This window comes from Prionailurus bengalensis, chromosome D1 (genome assembly GCF_016509475.1).
Source record: "Prionailurus bengalensis isolate Pbe53 chromosome D1, Fcat_Pben_1.1_paternal_pri, whole genome shotgun sequence".
Lineage (NCBI taxonomy): Eukaryota > Metazoa > Chordata > Mammalia > Carnivora > Felidae > Prionailurus > Prionailurus bengalensis.
The window spans coordinates 83,172,592-83,190,340 of record NC_057346.1 but is presented as its reverse complement, the minus strand read 5'-3'; the positions used below and the strand labels follow the sequence as shown (position 1 = coordinate 83,190,340).

The 17,749-nt window shown below is 33.7% G+C and overlaps 1 protein-coding gene across 2 annotated transcripts in view; it reads left to right on the top strand.

Moving 5' to 3' along the window:
• KIF18A (kinesin family member 18A) overlaps nt 1-17,749 on the top strand; it is an 83,048-nt gene that overhangs the window by 14,418 nt on the left and 50,881 nt on the right. For both annotated transcript variants that reach the window (XM_043580849.1, XM_043580850.1), the window contains 7 exons: nt 829-933; nt 1,667-1,777; nt 3,913-4,110; nt 6,400-6,576; nt 8,200-8,274; nt 8,479-8,591; nt 12,589-12,751. In XM_043580849.1, the coding sequence (XP_043436784.1) occupies nt 829-933; nt 1,667-1,777; nt 3,913-4,110; nt 6,400-6,576; nt 8,200-8,274; nt 8,479-8,591; nt 12,589-12,751 (942 nt within the window). The remainder of the gene's footprint in view (nt 1-828; nt 934-1,666; nt 1,778-3,912; nt 4,111-6,399; nt 6,577-8,199; nt 8,275-8,478; nt 8,592-12,588; nt 12,752-17,749) is intronic.

The window sequence follows — 17,749 nt, the reverse complement described above, 5'->3', positions numbered from 1 at the left end:
GCGTATGTGTTTAAGTTTTATCACTAGTTGTAGTTGTCATTTGTTTGGCAAGTAGAAAATTCAGTAACTTTGATAAATTCATAAAATCAATAGTACCATTTTTATGCCTTGCTTACAAAATTACTAAAATATATATATATTGCCAGAGACATAAAATACAGATGTGTATTCAATGCCATGCAGTAGGGTAAGGCTATTTGGCACCATTCTGCTATTACTTTTGTGACCATGGACAAATCACTTAACCTTCTAGGGCCTGAAGGGTGTGGGGGGGGGGGGGGGTCCTATTATGGAACTTATTATTAAGAATTGCATATTAAACTTAATGCAATTAAAAGATAAATGAAATATATCCCTGAGTATGGGTTTTCTTTAACTTTTAAACTCTAAAATTTAAAAAGTTTTGACTGTTGGGGCATAATAAAATAACAAATATCTTCAGTAAGAACCATGGCATCTCCATATAACTTACTAGAATCTCCCAAGACCTTATGTCCCATATATTTCCAGAAAATAGGAAAAGACACATCCAGCTATCTTATTTGTTTCACTGTAGTTATCAAACTAGGAATTATGGAGTAAAAATATAATGACTCACCTCTAAATTTCAGTTGCACACCTAGGTAATAAAACTTCTGTTTTCTCAGACGATAGAAAATTAATGGCAACAAGAGGTAGAATGGGTGAGATGAATGAAAATGAGTTGACGCTTACCTTTAAGATGTAATTCTAATACAACCTTAAATCAGTAGCATATGTGATGTTAATCACTATTATTTCAACATCAGTGCTAAAGCAGTTGTTTTTGGGTTTTTTTTTCCCCTTAAGGTATATAATGAACAGATTCGTGACCTCTTAGTAAATTCAGGACCACTTGCCGTTCGGGAAGACGCCCAAAAAGGGGTAGTTGTTCAGGGGTTGACTTTACATCAGGTATGTTTATAAATGTCTTTTTCCTTATGCTAAGAGCAAGTGTGATTATTTAGCCATTTACTTTTTTTCCATTGTGTTCAAGATAGAAGAAAAATAATGAAGTGCAGAGTTAAAATAATCAGAGTGTATCTTTAGTATTATTTTGTTTCCCTTTGAAATAATTGAATGACCTTTTCTTTTAAAAATCTACTTGAAAATTTAATACCATGTGTTCTCCATAATACATTTATATTTTATCTCCACAGAAAGAAAAGATTTTATCTTTTATTTCTCATAGAACACCAAAGTATAGTTGACCCTTGAACAACATGGGTTTGAGCTGAACGCGTACTCTTATATGCAGATTTTTTTCTTATAAACACAGTACAGTACTGCAAATGTATTTTTTCTTCCTTATGATTCTCTTAATAACATTCCATTTTTTCATTTATGGTAAAAATACAGTGTATAATACATGTAACATGCAAAATATGTATTAATCACCTGTTCCTACTATCGGAAAGACTTCAGGTCAACAGTACATTACTAGTAAAGCTTTGGGGAGATCATAAGTTACACATAGATTTTCAATTTCCCGGAGGGGAGGGGTGGGGAATATTTAATGGGATTCAATTTATAGAAAACGTTTTCTACCTTTTATCTTTAAAAGTCTTTTTTCTTGTTGAAAGTTTATTAAAAATTTTAAAGATAGATGGCTAATTTGTATATTTTTCTTTTACTTAAACTTTTCTAGCCCAAGTCCTCAGAGGAAATTTTACAGTTGTTGGATAATGGAAACAGAAACAGGACACAGCATCCCACTGATATGAATGCCACATCTTCTCGTTCTCATGCTGTTTTCCAGGTAACAGGCCATTAGACTATTGCTCTTAAAATTCAATTTAAAATGAACAAAGCCAAATTCATGTGTGGTAGTTTTCACATATACAAAGAAAATCCCTTCATCTGTGGACTCCTTACTCAGTATTTCCTTAACTCTACAGCTTTGAAAAGATTTTATCAAGAATATTCAGAATTGAGATGATGTAAATCGGAAGTATAAAGTTTTACATGTGTGAAGATACAGGATAGTAAGGTAGTAGTGTTAGAGGGTTTTTTCCTTGAGTTAGTTGTTTTTCTTTTTTTAAGTTAGCAAAAATACTTAGTCTTTTCTAAAGATAACCTTATATTCAGAGCAAACTTTCTCTTTATAGATCTAGATTTACAGAACCAATAAATTGGGGAGATACTGATTCACTTTCTGAAGATTTCACCATAGGGACTGTGTGAGTAGTTGCATTCCTGAAGGACATTGATTGCATTGTTACAGTTCTTTTTAGGAATACAATTCTAGAAAGAGTTAAAGCATAGGTTAATAGATATTATTTTTTGTAGCTTCTGGTCCTGTTAAAATACAAATTATTTTATAGCTTCATTCCGGATTATATTATTGGAGCACATCTTATAAAAGAAATTGACATAGTTGAAAGAATTCATATCGGAGGCAGTCAAGTCATTCAGAAAGTCTCTAGTCCATAAAATTTTATTAATCTTTTCTGTTCTTTCCAATGACTCTTCATTTATCAGTGGTCATGAGAGAAATGTTTATCTGTGACACTGAAATTTCCCCAAAATGTCTTAGACCCTGCTTTATAAGAATATTAGCAAAGAGTTTTATAATGGAATAGCTGATCTTCTCCATCTCTTTTAAGTTTGCCACTTAGCTTATTTCAATTAAACTATAAAGTAGCCTAAATTGGCTCAATAAACGATGCTGTATGCCAACGAGCTGAACATGACAAGTACATTTTACTATTTTTTTTTATATGGGATATTTTCTTAAATATAACAACACACAACAATTTTGGGAATTAGAATACATTTACTCTCCAATTTAGGCCGACATCAAATTCACCTTTCCTTTAGGAAAAGTCCCCGGACAAAGGCAAAGCATTCTGACCACTGCCTTTGGTTTTCTGTTAAGAATATTATTTCTATGGGAATGCAAGCTGGTGCAGCCACTCTGGAAAGCATTATGGAGGTTTCTCAAAAAACTAAAAATAGAACTACCCTACCACCCAGCAATTGCACTCCTAGGCATTTATCCAAGGGATACAAGATTGCTCTTTCGAAGGGACACGTGCACCCCCATGTTTATAGCAGCACTATCAACAATAGCCAAAGTATGGAAAGAGCCCAAATGTCCATAGATGGATGAATGGATAAAGAAGATGTGGTATATATATACAATGGAGTATTACTCGGCAATCAAAAAGAATGAAATCCTGCCATTTGCAACTACACGGATGGAACTGGAGGGTATTAAGCTAAGTGAAATTAGTCAGTCAGAGAAATACAAAAATCATATGACTTCATTCATATGAGGACTTTAAAAGACAAAACAGATGAACATAAGGGAAGGGAAACAAAAATAATATAAAAACAGGGAGGGGGACAAAACAAAAGAGACTCATAAATATGGAGAACAACCTGAGGGTTGCTGGAGGGGTTGTGGGAGGGGGGACGGGCTCAATGGCTAAGGGGCATTAAGGAATCTACTCCTGAAATCATTGCTTCACTATATACTAATTTGGATGTAAATTTTAAAAAATAAAAAATAAAGTAAAATTTAAAAAAGAAAAAAAAAAAAAGAGTATTATTTCTAGAGTACCTGTTCCCTACCACCACCACTGGTAAGTCTATGTTCTGGTTCAAGGGTTACCAGAACACAAATGGTAGTTGTTTTGAGCTTCTGTCATGCCAACAGTCATTTGCCCTCTGGTACACATACGGGAAATCTCACTTTTGAGGTTTCTTTCAACTTCCATAATTCTGGTATTCTTACATATCAGCCAGTCAGAATATTATACTTTCTTCAGTATGTTTTTGAAATGAAAATAATTTTGATTTCATGCTCTTTTAAAAATAAAGTGCACATTTCTCTTTTAATTTTGTTAAACCTTATCCTCATTTTTCCTATTCTCCTGTAATTTCAAAAAGATTTATTTGCGACAACAAGACAGAACAGCAAGTATCAGTCAAAATGTACGAATTGCCAAGATGTCACTCATTGATCTGGCAGGGTCTGAGCGAGCCAGTACTACCAGTGCTAAAGGGACCCGATTTATAGAAGGCACAAATATTAATCGGTCACTCTTAGCTCTTGGGAATGTTATCAATGCCTTAGCAGATGCAAAGGTAGGTGCCATATGTTTACTTATTTAAGTATATTGAAATGCTGAAATTCCTAGAAAGATACTACTTAAAATAATTTTTTTTAATTTTTTTTTTAATGTTTTATTTATTTTTGAGACAGGGAGAGACAGAGCATGAACAGGGGAGGGTCAGAGAGAGGGAGACACAGAATCTGAAACAGGCTCCAGGCTCTGAGCTGTCAGCACAGAGCCCAACGCGGGGCTTGAACTCACGGACCGCGAGATCATGACCTGAGCCAAAGTCGGCCGCTTAACCGACTGAGCCACCCAGACGCCCCAAAATAATTTTGTTTTAATGGTCTATTATAAATCAAATGTCATTTGTATATAGGGCAAAGATCACACAAAGCCTAATATATCAAATAAAGCTATATTTTGTTTCGTTTTAATTTCTAGTTTTAGAATCAGAATTTGTTGAAAGAAAACGATTGACTATCATATTCATAGTATTTTATCGTACTTTCTCATCACTTATTTTCTACCTGATTATTAAAATCACCATTTAGGGGTACCTGGGTGGCTCATTTGGTTGAGTTTCTTATTCTTGATTTCGGGTCAGGTTATAATCTCATGGGTCGTGAGATCAAGCCACGTGTCAGGCTCTGTGCTGATGGCATGGAGCCTGCTTGGTATTCTCTCTCTCCCTGTCTGTCCCTCCCCTGCTCATGCACCCTTTCACTCTCTCTCAAATAAACATTTAAAAAAATAAAATGATCACTACACAGCAAGCATGATAATTGAATTGGGATGAATATGAAAAACATATTTAGAAAAGCTTAATTTTGTTCTGGTTTGTATTTTATATACTGTAAGATTGGGTTAAATGTTAGAGTTTTAATTTTTCTTAGGAAGAAGGGCTTAAGATATAAAGTATAATCAAATCACCTAATAAGGTCATGTTTATTAGATGTCTTTGAGGCATTTAAAAATATTTTACGTCTACTATATGCTGGAGTGCTTACTAGAATACAGCATATTTAACAATTTCTGTATTGGTAAAAATGACTTTTTTTTTTTTTTTAATCAAGTTCAAGCCAGGTTCAAGATTTAAGAAATTGTATTTAGGAAAATACAGGTCAATGAATGCTAGGAAAATGTTGTATTTTGATTTAATAAAATTAAAATGATTTGGGAAGTGTTTTTAAAAAAGGCAAGTTCCTGAAATCATATAAAGATTACAAAGGCAATATGTCTTTTATATTCTAAGTTAAAATCTCAAACGTGTAAATAGCATGATAAAGAGACTGATTTTCTGAACTTAAGCCATTTATAGCATTTTTTCCATACTGTCTAAATTTTTAATTATTGACTCCTATTGAGTCATTTATGAGTCCATGTTTAACGTTTGGACTTGTACATGTAAAATCATTTCAAGTTAACACCAGTAATATACATTCCACACTATTTGGGAAACACTGCTATAGTGTAAAGCACAGTACTACTGGAAACTGGGGCACCTTGGGTGCATTTCTAGCTCTGAATTATCAGGCACATGACCCGAAGCAAGCCATTTCACTTTTGGTTTAGCTTCCATTAGTCTTTTGTATAATATGAAAGACCTACACTAGATAGCATAAGATTGCTTTTAGCTCAACATTATAATGTTTTGTTTTTATATAGAAAGTGTGCTTTTTGGAAATTTTGATTTTTACTTTAAAATCAGAACTGTATCTTTTAAGTAAAGGGGAACCTAGAAGTATTAAGTTCTCTTAGAACTCTGTTGTCCTTTCAGATGAAGTCTGTATAAAATTATAATTTTAATTTACTTTATGTCCATGTTAGCTAATTATTTAATGAGAGAAATAGCTGTATGCCATACAAAATTCTTACTATATTTGTATAGGGCATGTAATACTTTTGTATTTTAATTTTTTTTTAATGGTGATTTTTTTTTAATGGACATTTATTTTTTTAAGAGAGGAAAGTTGCTAAAATAATATGGAAAGATCTTCTTAAATATACTCCACACTCAGTTTTCCCAGTTGTTAACATCTCACATTTATCTGGTGTACTTATCACAACTCATAAACCAATATTGATTTTTTTTTAATTAGCTAATGTTTATTGAGATGGGGATATAATCCTTAGGTAGGATATTTGTTTTATATATTCACTCAATAGTTCCATAAGATTCATCATCATCATTTCAATCACCAATTATATCATAAGTCTCTGCAAAGTTGGGCAGTGCTTAAATTCTTAGAGTGAAGTGATAGCAGGTTTGCATTTAAATGTGGAAAATGACATAAGAATTCTTTTTTTGTTCTTTCAGAGAAAGAATCAGCATATTCCTTACAGAAATAGTAAGCTCACTCGCTTGTTAAAGGATTCTCTTGGAGGAAACTGTCAAACTATAATGATAGCTGCTGTTAGTCCTTCCTCTGTGTTCTACGATGACACATATAACACTCTTAAGTATGCTAATCGTGCAAAGGACATTAAATCTTCTGTAAGTGTGTTTACTCTGCCTTTGTTGTAAGGGCATTAGATGTATACTATTTTTATAACTCAAAAATATTGTGTTTTTACTAATGAATTAGCAAACAGGGTTAGAAATGTCTTTATTGGCTTGGTTGATCGAGCATTTACTTGGACAACTAAATCATTAAGCATCTTGATTACATATATAATAGATACCATTATTTAGTCTTTTGGAAGCTAGAATGCTTTAGTGCCTTTCTTCCTAAACTTTTTCACATCATGGCACATTATATTTTGATGGCACCCTGGGGTAATTGGTCAAGGCTTTAACACATTTGTTATAGCCAAGGATGATGCCATCTGCTATAGCTCAGATCTAGCCCTTTCTTCCTGAAAACCTTGGACATGTTAGGTAATTTCTCCAAGCCACGGTCACTTCATCTGTACAATAGATATATTTGCCTCAGTTTATGAAGTAAATAGCCCCTTTAAAATAATTCATGATATTGATGCAACCAATATAGCTCTAACAATATAATAATTATTGATCAGGTCAGTATTCTCACCAGTAATTTGGGGCAATTTAAAGAAATTTAGGTCAAACGTGATATATGTTTAAAAATCACAGGATCTCGGGGCGCCTGGGTGGCGCAGTCGGTTAAGCGTCCGACTTCAGCCAGGTCACGATCTCGCGGTCCGTGAGTTCGAGCCCCGCGTCAGGCTCTGGGCTGATGGCTCAGAGCCTGGAGCCTGTTTCCGATTCTGTGTCTCCCTCTCTCTCTGCCCCTCCCCCGTTCATGCTCTGTCTCTCTCTGTCCCAAAAAATAAATAAATAAACGTTGAAAAAAAAAAAATTAAAAAAAAAAAAAAAAATCACAGGATCTCAGGGTTGGAAGAAACCTAGAGTTCAGGTAGTATGATGATTTCTCCTCCTACTTACCCTTCTGCTACTCCCACTGTATGAAGATGAGCCAGTTATTGTCTTCCTTAGAGAAATGTCTATATACTTTTTATATAATTAATTGGGAAAGATTATATTAAATGGGTACACAAAGCTTTGCACACGTTTTTCATATATTCCTTACACCAACCTATTGATACTCAGAATTTTAAGTACCAAATTCTAAATCAGTTAAGTAAGAAGTGGACAGGGCCTTGAAATCAAGTATTTGGACTTATATCTTTGATGTTTTCCCACTATTCCATAGCTGCCAAGGAGCCCATACAATTATAAAAAGGATAAAATGTAATAAGAACTCATTAAAAACTAGTTGAAATTAAAAATGATTGAAACTTAAAATTATCTCTAAATTTCTTAGAAGTCAGAGGAAAAAGAAAATGGGCAATTTTAATTATAATGTGAATGAATGTTTTGTAAGTTCTTAAAAGTATATTTTCTCAGGTAGTAAGATAATTTCTTTATAATTTCATTTATTTTGTAGATGTGCTCAGCATGTCCTCTTATCATAGATTTTGAACATTAGCGTAAATGATCATGATTATCACATGACTGTAATTGTCTCAAATTTTGAATTCATGGATCAGAATTAATGAGGATATAATGCCATTTTTCTCATATATATACATATATATATATATATCTGTGATTATTATCTACCTACATACAATCATAATTTCTGTCTTTTAACAGTTGAAGAGCAATGTTCTTAACCTTGACAATCATATAACTCGGTATGTAAAGATCTGTAATGAGCAGAAGGAAGAGGTATGTCTTCTCTTTATGTTACTCTCCTTTAGTTCTTCATTTATGGGATTCTGCAAACTTAATTGCTTAAAAATTTGACATTTTTTTTTCTATTATAGTTGAAAATCTAGCATGTTCAGTTATTTTTCACAGCTAACATTTTTCTGTAGCCATGTATTATGGAGACAAATAATTTGTATTTTAACTAGTGTTTCTCTCTACTAGATTTTAATGTTAAAAGAAAAACTAAAAGCCTATGAAGAACAGAAAGCCTTTACTGATGAAAATAACAAAGCAAAGTTAATGATTTCAAACCCTCAGGAAAAAGAAATTGAAAGGTAAAAATGACATTAAGATCTCATTTTGAGGATTTTATGGTTTTGAAAGTTAGTCAGATATTTTATGTTATCATTTTTTGTGTAAGTATGTCTTTATATATATTCTCAACTGAATTCAGGAAGTCACTGATTGCTCTTTATTTGCACACTTCGGAGATCAGATCATTTTAGTTATGATTATACACAGTTGTGATTATACCAGGACTTGGGTATAAGATGCAGAAAGTAAAGCCAGTTCCATCACTTATGAAATTAGTTTTTAGCTGTTTTCATATTGTTCTTCTCAGGTGTCTTATTCCACTCAGGCTGCTGTAACAAAATACCACAGAGTGGCATCTTATAAACAAAATAAATAAACAAAAATTCTTTCTCACAGTTCTGGAGACTGGAAGTCCCAAGATTAGGGGGCTAGTATAGTTGGGTGAGGGCATTCTTTCCAGCTGAAGATTTCAATTCTTGAATCCTCACATGAACTCTGAAGGGAGATCTCTCTTTCCACAGCCTATCTTATAAGGGCACTAGTCCCACACATGAGGGTCTCTGCCCTCATCTGATTACCTCCCAACAGCCCCACTTCCTAATACATCACCTTAGGTGTTAGGTTTCAACATAAGAATTTTGGGTAACAAACATTCAGGCAATCTCATCTGGCATGATATCATTATTTGTATAGTTCACATGAATCTTATCTACTCTTTCTTGACTATGTATAACTCTAATAATTCACTTAGTTTGGTTAATTATTTGAAGGGACATCTCTCAATGATATAAATTAATACTGAATTTTGATAGGTTCCCACTAAGCTTCCTAGCAGGTAATTGGAAAAAAAAAAAAAAGGTGTTGATAATACAATATTCACGAATACTTCTCCCCTAAGCAGTTAAGATAATTTTCCAAATTGTCCCAAAGGGGATGCTAGTTCAAAAGGAAAAAAAAAAAAAAGAGGTTAGAATGGGAGAGAGCCAAAGCATAAGAGACTGTTAAAAACTGAGAACAAGCTGAGGGTTGATGGGGGGTGGGAGGGAGGAGAGGGTGGGTGATAGGTATTGAGGAGGGCACCTTTTGGGATGAACACTGGGTGTTGTATGGAAACCAATTTGTCAATAAATTTCATAAAAAAAAAAAAAAAGCTGTGAATCTTGAGTAGCTCTAAGAAGGCAGTAAGAAATTCTTGGATCAAACAAATTTGGAAATTACACCTTACTTGAGGATTCTAGGTGATTTCCAAAGTATATCAGTTTATTAAAGGCTCTGAGAGGTCTTATAATAAAGGAATCTGTTCAATCTTGATTGAAGTTGACTGAAGTTAAAGTTACTTGACATTCTCCAGAGCCAGTGTTCTGTTATCATTAGTATGAGAAACTAACCACAATTTGGAAACCAATGATTATTCACACTGTTTTGGAACTCTAGAGGTTATAGAAGATATCTTGCTATATGTAAGGAAGACTAGTTGACAGTGACTTTCAACCTAGTTTCAGGTACGACACCATTTTTAAAATTGGATTTGTATTTTGAAGTTTATGGAAAATATCCTTGATTTGAAAAAAATAATGTTTTCTGACTCAGTTGACCCCAGATGCTAAGATTGCTACTTCTAGTAATAGTACTTTATCTTTGTAGATGACTTTATAGGTTTTGATGATTTTTAGCCCCATATCAATTTAATCTGATCACTAGAACAATCCTTTGAAATTTGAAGTGGGATATTGTTTTTTCAAAGATAAGCCAAGAACTTTTAATCTTAATCTTTTTCTTCCATACCATGCTGTTTTACAAATATCATAAGAGGTAATTAAACAACTATTTCTCTGAGTGACAATCAGCTTTTAATATAGCATAAAGTTGACCTATATATTGGACTCCTTTCGTGCATGGAATTGTTCAACACTATCTAACCAGATTTAGTTATCAGTTGAAACCTTATTAAACTTTTCTGCAATTGATGGCTTTAAGTTTTGAACCTTTCCTTCTGGTAAGATGATTCTGGAGGGAGATGGCCTGAACTATGAAATAAGCATTTCAGGGGAGTATTTTTCACATTTCAACCTGATTTAACCAAGAGTAAAAGCCTTTAGAGTTTTAATTTGTACAACATGTTAAATAATTTACTTGTATTACAAAGAAGCTTTAATAATTGGGTTATATACCCCATAGCCTTTGTCATTTTCCCTCAAAATTAGCGGTCTCCTGAAAGAAATATATGAAATAACTTTTATCATATCCATCATACTGTTACATAGAGCTTTTTTAATGCCATGAATTTGCAAAGTGTCTTTTTAAAAATAAACTTAACATTTTTATATGGTTGAATGAGATAAAAGGAAGAATGTACAGTATTTACTGCCTATCAAAGCTATTCTAGGAGAAGTCATAAAGAGAAAGTACAGTTCTTTATATACAGAATAATTATAAAACTTCACTATGAATGTATCATGAAAATTGTGTAGAATTTAATATTCATCATGTATCACCTAAAATTATTGGCAAAGATTTTTGTTACTAGTTACTTGAATGTTTTAAATGACTAGAAAATAGTTGTGAGTCAATCCCTTAGGGTTCTTTCTGTTTTAAAATGGTAAAATTTTTTTTAAAGGAGATCTCTAGAAACCTTTGATACTATTACCTTTTCTTCCATCCTAAACAATAGACCCCCACCAACGAAAATAAGTCTGAACCACAAAATTACAAAATTGACCAATATTTAACTATGTCCTTGAATAAAATGTTATTAAAAAACCTGAGAAATTATCTTTGAGTATAACCTAAAGATAACTTATCAATTCATTTACTGGCATTAGCGTGTTGTAATATAATACAATGGAATTGCAATGTCCGTACATACTTCCTATGAAATATTTATCAGTTTGACAAAACTGCAGTAAAGTCGATGTATTGTGGTTTATAGCCATTCCCAATAGAGTTTCATTAAGAACTACTGACGTAAATTGGCAATGTTTTTACCACAGGTCCTCACAAATACATTTAAAATTCTAGCTGAGGAACATTTATTTTTAAATGCATATACTTTGTTACAGTTGTATTTTAAAGGCTTCACAGTTAATTTTTCTTTGAGAGTTTTACCTGTATGTGACTATTTATACTGTTACTGTAGCTCAGACCTACCTGATCTGAGATTTTAAAACATAAATATATACTTAAAAAACTAGAATATTGCTGTGACCAATGTTCTGGTGACCCTGGAGGATGCAGATTTGCAGGTTCCTTTTAGGCCTTTTATAGTAGTTTCTCAGCTTGAGGCCTTTTATGTGTTTGGAGATGCTGTAAATCAAATTCCCCAACTCTGATTCTCTAAATCTCCATTGCCTTTGGAGGAAAGACACTGGAGTGGCTTTTCTAGATTTGCCACATTGCAAACTTGGTTGTTTTGGGTCCTGGCAGTGTCAGCTGACTCTTAGCCAGGCTGTAGGGGGTACCTAACCTTATGGTGTGTTTTTGCTGTAACAAATTCTGAAACTAAAAACTGGCTATCTCACTTTCCCTAGGGGGCCATGGAGGCACCATATGATCATGCCACCCACTGCTTATTTCTTTGCAGTGAGCCAACATCAAAACAACACACAGTAATGTGTTGCTTCTGGGGCCTTGTTAATTGGGATAGTACAGGTCCAAATTATCATCCTCTTCCTACAAACAAAATATTTTATTTTTGCTAATAAGCAGCTGGATTACATAGAGTACATGACTTATATACCTATGACTTATATATAGAGGCCTTATAATACCCATATCTTTTAATAACATGATCTTCCTTGAAAGAGGAAGAATACAGTAAAAATAATTTAATATTCTTTTCCAAACATTTTGTAATTTCATAGGAAACAGTCACTCTAACCTATTTGCTGTTTGTCGTTTAGTCTAATTCTGTGAGTGATATATATTCTTTTGCTCATTTATTTCTTTAGGTAAACATTGTAACATCTGTCACAAAATTAGTGAGATTCTATAATGTGTTTTAATTTTTAATTTTGGTAGATTTCAAGAAATTCTGAACTGCTTGTTCCAGAATCGAGACGAAATTAGACAAGAATATCTGAAGTTGGAAATGTTACTAAAAGAAAATGAACTTAAATCATTCTATCAACAACAGTGCCATAAGCAAATTGAAATGATGTGTTCTGAAGACAAAGTAGAAAAGGTATTTATTTATAATTAAATTTTAGGCACTGTAAAGACATGGGGACTTCTAATTCTAGAAATGTGATAGGTAATGTTATTTAATCACCCATTCACTACAAATACCTGGAAATGCTGGGGGAAATGTATCAAAGATTGTTTCAAATGCATAGTTATGTATGCAAGACAGAAAATTAAATTCCTAGGTGTCAGAGAGAAAACGGAAACCAAAAGAACAAAATCTCAGTTGGAACTGTTGCTTCTGTGAGGGTTGTTGGAATGCTTACCATAAACCTACCACACTCAGGAAATGTTGGGTATCAAAGGTGAGGCAGTGGGAGCAGTATATCCCAGATGTAGATGATAATGTACAACTTAGACCAAACTCAGATCTTTTTTTTCCAGGAAAGAATATTTTATCACTAACATTGTTAGAATTTCCATTGCGTGGTACTTGAAAAGGCAGACCATCTTTTACTTGGCTTTATTATTTTATGCAATTGTACACTGCCCTACAACCTCCATATACACAGCCCACTCCCGATACCCTAGCTTTGATGTACACTGCTATTTACATAAGGGACCGAAGGGAAACCAGGGAGATAGAAATGGCAGACCCCACGTAAAGCTGGGAACCTCAGAAGCCTTCACCGTTCATATTGGTGGTACACCTTGAAGAAACATCTTAATCAGCAAGACAACCACGCCTAGAGTAAGAAAAAGTCTCATGTAAAGATTGTCATTATAAATATACTTTTCAAAGAGTTGAGGTTTGAATTTTTACAATCCATGTGTTTTATTTAGTAAAGCCTTAAAGTGAAAAATTAACATAGAAAATGGTATCAGAGCAGCAATAATCTATGGGTAACCGTGCAGAAGCGTACAGAAATAGCCTATTGAAACAGACCCTCAACTCAAATTACTAATGAGAACTCACTGTCCAAATTACAAAACACATGGTGAAACAATCCACCATAAACAAGTCAGCAGACTTAGCAAATGACAGGATTCCCAAAAATTCAGACACTAGAGCAATCTGATTTAAAAACTAAAAAAACTACTGGGGTACCTGGATGGCTCAGTCGGTTAAGGGTCTGATTTTGGCTCAGGTCATGATCTCATGGTTTGTGGGTTCAAGCCCCACATCGGGCTCTGTGTTGACAGCTCAGAGCCTGAAGCCTGCTTCAGATTCTGTGTCTCCCTCTTTCTGTTCTTACCCCACTCGTGTTCTGTGTCGCTCTCTCAAAAATAAACATTAAAAAAAAGTTTTTTAATCTATAAAAATGACTGGGGCTCCTGGGTGGCTCAGTTGGTTGGGCAGCCGACTTCGGCTCAGGTCATGATCTCTCGGTCCGGTCCGTGAGTTCGAGCCCTGCATTGGGCTCTGTGCTGACAGCTCAGAGTCTGGAGCCTGTTTCAGATTCTGTGTCTCCCTCTCTCTGACCCTCCCCTGTTCATGCTCTGTCTCTCCCTGTCTCAAAAATAAATAAAACGTTAAAAAAAAAAAACTATAAAAATGACTAAAGTCGTCAAAGTAGGAATTAATGATAAAGGAATTAAAGGTCGAAAGAACATACATAATACAAAAAGAAAACAAATGAAATGTCCAGAAATTAAAGATTTATTCACTGAAATTTATAAGTTCATTTTATAGGCACACTGCTTTAAATACTTTGCATGCATTAACTCAATTCTCAGAAAACCCTATGGGACATGTTATTATCCTCATAATTAAGATGAGGAAACCAGAGGACAGAGAAGTCATTTTGGGCAAAGTCACACCTCTCATTGGTATCAGACCTATATGGTCTGAACTCAAGCAAGTTGATTCCAGAACCTGTTGCCTCTGTCCTTTTCTGTGTGTTAGATACAGCTAAAGATGAATTACTGAACTGGGAGATCTGAGGAGACTATGTCAAATAGAGGATAAAAAATAGCAAATGTAAATAAAATGTTGTTGCATGAAGGACAGACTGAAAAGTCATGCATTCTTCTAATAATTGTTATGAAGGAGGTATATTAGTGCAAAAAGGGGAAAGGATAATGTGCCATTTCAGGCTTAGAATTTTCTAGGACTAATAAGATGTCAATAAGATGTATGTTCAAGAAGAATGAGTTCTAAACAGGATAAAAAATAATGTATTCCTAGGTGTATGCCACTCCAAATCACCAAAGAGCAGAAAAATAAACATTTTGATAATTATTCCCCCCCAGTTCTGGTGTTCACTGATGATAAGCTTAATTTATTTTTATTTTATGAAATTAGTTACATAGATAATACATGAGATGATTTGTAAATTACTTATTCAAAAGCTGTCTCTTATAGGGGCTCCTGGGTGGCTGAGTTGGTTAAGAGTCCAATTTCGGCTCAGGTCATGATCTTGCGGTTCGTGGGTTCAAGCCTGCAACGGGCTCTGTGCTGACATCTCAGAGCCTGGAGCCTGCTTCAGAGTCTGTGTCACCTCTCTCTCTGCCCCTCCCCTGCTTGTGCTCTGTCTCTCTCTTTCAAAAATAAATAAACATTAAAATACTAAAAAAAAAAAAAAAACAACAACAAAACTCTTATAAATAACTTTTCAGTCCTCTTAGACCTCTACCCCAGATGTGTTTTTCCTGTCCCAGAAGTATCAACTCTATATAAAAATTTCACATGTTTTAATGTTAAAAGCCATCAAATTTTAAACAGTGCTTTAAAACACTAGTATTTCAGGTTTTTTTCCAGCCTATGAAATTGTAAAATGTGATATGCTAAGAAACTAATCTTAAAGGATTCATTAGTATATCACTGATGCCAGCTTATCAGTAGCTGTTACACTATCAACATTAGTATTTTTACTTATGAGTATGCATTTATTGTGCCTTATCTTATCAAAAAAATGTCTATTTAAAAAATCACTGTTAGATATGATTGACACCAAAAATGTGAGTACTTAGTAAGATGGAGTAGGGGAATGGGTTTGGCTGGGTTTTTTTAATTTTTTTTTCTGTTTTCATCTGTATTCTTCTGCTTAATTGCCTTTTTTTCAACCCACTTACCTTTTATGATTTCTTACTTTTGGTCATTTCAATCTACATGTTCCAGTTCTTATAGGTATTTTCATGAGACTAGGTAAACAATGGAGATAAAACCTCTTAAGTGTATCGGTTTGGGTTAAATTATTGAAAAACATAGGAAGGCATCTATAGAGATTGAGTTGTTTTTGTTTTGATTTTTACACACTAAAGTGTCAAACTATAGTTTTACTAAACTGCTTGCTAACGCAAGAAATTTTATATCTGTGTTGGACCCTCTCCAAAAGTGGCTTATTATCAGAAGTGCTAAAAGAATCTCATAACATTGATTCAGGCAGAAATGGTTCCAGAGTATAGACTCTGAGATTAGAATTAAAGTGAAGCTCTTGGGTAATTTTATGACCATATAAAGATAATCTGCAAATTATTTTTAGCAAAATAACGAGGTTATTTACCACATTAGCAGTCCTTTTGCACAAAGCAGTAGTAGCACCTAAATTTTAGAATTATATGTTTGTTCTCACTCAAAAAGTTTTGTGGTATTCTGGGGGTTTGTTAATAAAGTGTATAAAGTTCTTTTTAAACCTTAACAAGAAGCATTTACTTTAATGTCAGGGTTTAACATGCATATTTAGAATTTATTCTCAGTTATTTGCTATTTATTTCAGAACAGTAGGTCATTATGAGTACCCTGATGGAAAATGTCCCCATAGGGAACAATCATAGAGGATACATTTGATGGACATTAGAAGTAAAAACTCAAAAGCATACTTTTTGGGGTTTTGAGTTAGGAACTTTTTGGTATTAAATTATTGGCTGCCATGAGAGCCTCAGAGCATTTCCTGCCCTGGTTTCTAAGAGTTCCTACAACATTTATAAATGTTAAAGCCAAGTAAAGATAATCTGATTTAACTGCCTTCCTCCAGGCAGGTACAATACTTTTATGTTCATTTTCAGATGAGGTGATAAAGAACCACTGAGATTAACTTGCCTAAGTTTTCATACCTGCTGAATACAGCAGAAGAAAGTCAAGAAGCTACATATCCTACCTTCTGTTAAGGTAGTGGCTCTAAACTTTTCAGGTCTCAGGACCCCTTCCTATTTAAAAAAAAAAATTATTTAGGACCTAAAAGAGCTTTTGTTCATATGAACTCCATCTACCAGTATTCCTATATTAAAAATTCAAATTGAGACTTATAAAAATCTATTTAGTATCAGTTAATTTTAAAACCATTAGCTCATTGCATGACAACATAACTAACACTTTAATGAAAACTAGTGAGTTATATTTTCTAAAACAAACCAAAAGAGATAGTGAAAAGAATGACACTGTTTCACATTTTTGCAAATTTCTTTAATGCCTGGTTTTCCCCAAAAGTTTCAATACATCTTTTATGAAAGATAGCAAAAAATAAGAAGTTAGCTTTTAAAGAGAGCCAAAAGGCCAGATTTGTGCCTACATAAAACATCAAAACTATTCAGAATATCCATTATGAGTCCTGAACCAATCATCAGGTAAGATCAGATATTTATAAGCACTCTGATATAAGCTTTATTTTCTATTACTTGCACCAGCCTATCTAAAAGCGTTGTGGGCAAAATCAGAGCAGAGTTATTTCTTCACATCTTTCATGTTGGAGGAAAGGCAAGGTGGGACTTGTGTCTGCTTTGATTTTGAGTAAAATCGTGGGAATTATCAGACCTTGTACGAACCTTTCATATGCAACACTTAATGGAATGTATTTTAGCACACACAAAAAAAGTTATAGTCTTCAATTTGGCCAGTGAAATTCTTAAAGCCATAAACTCTCAACATGTAATTTTATAAAAATGAGTCACAACTCAATTTCCTATTTTCCTGCAAGCAGTAGTATTGTGAAGATTTCAAAGGGGAAGTAGCTTTAAATATAAAAGTATAGTCTAAATAGATTACAATGGCAAACTTACAAGAAAATTTACTACTTTGCTAATATCACATACATCAAATATCATAAAAATTAGTCTGGCT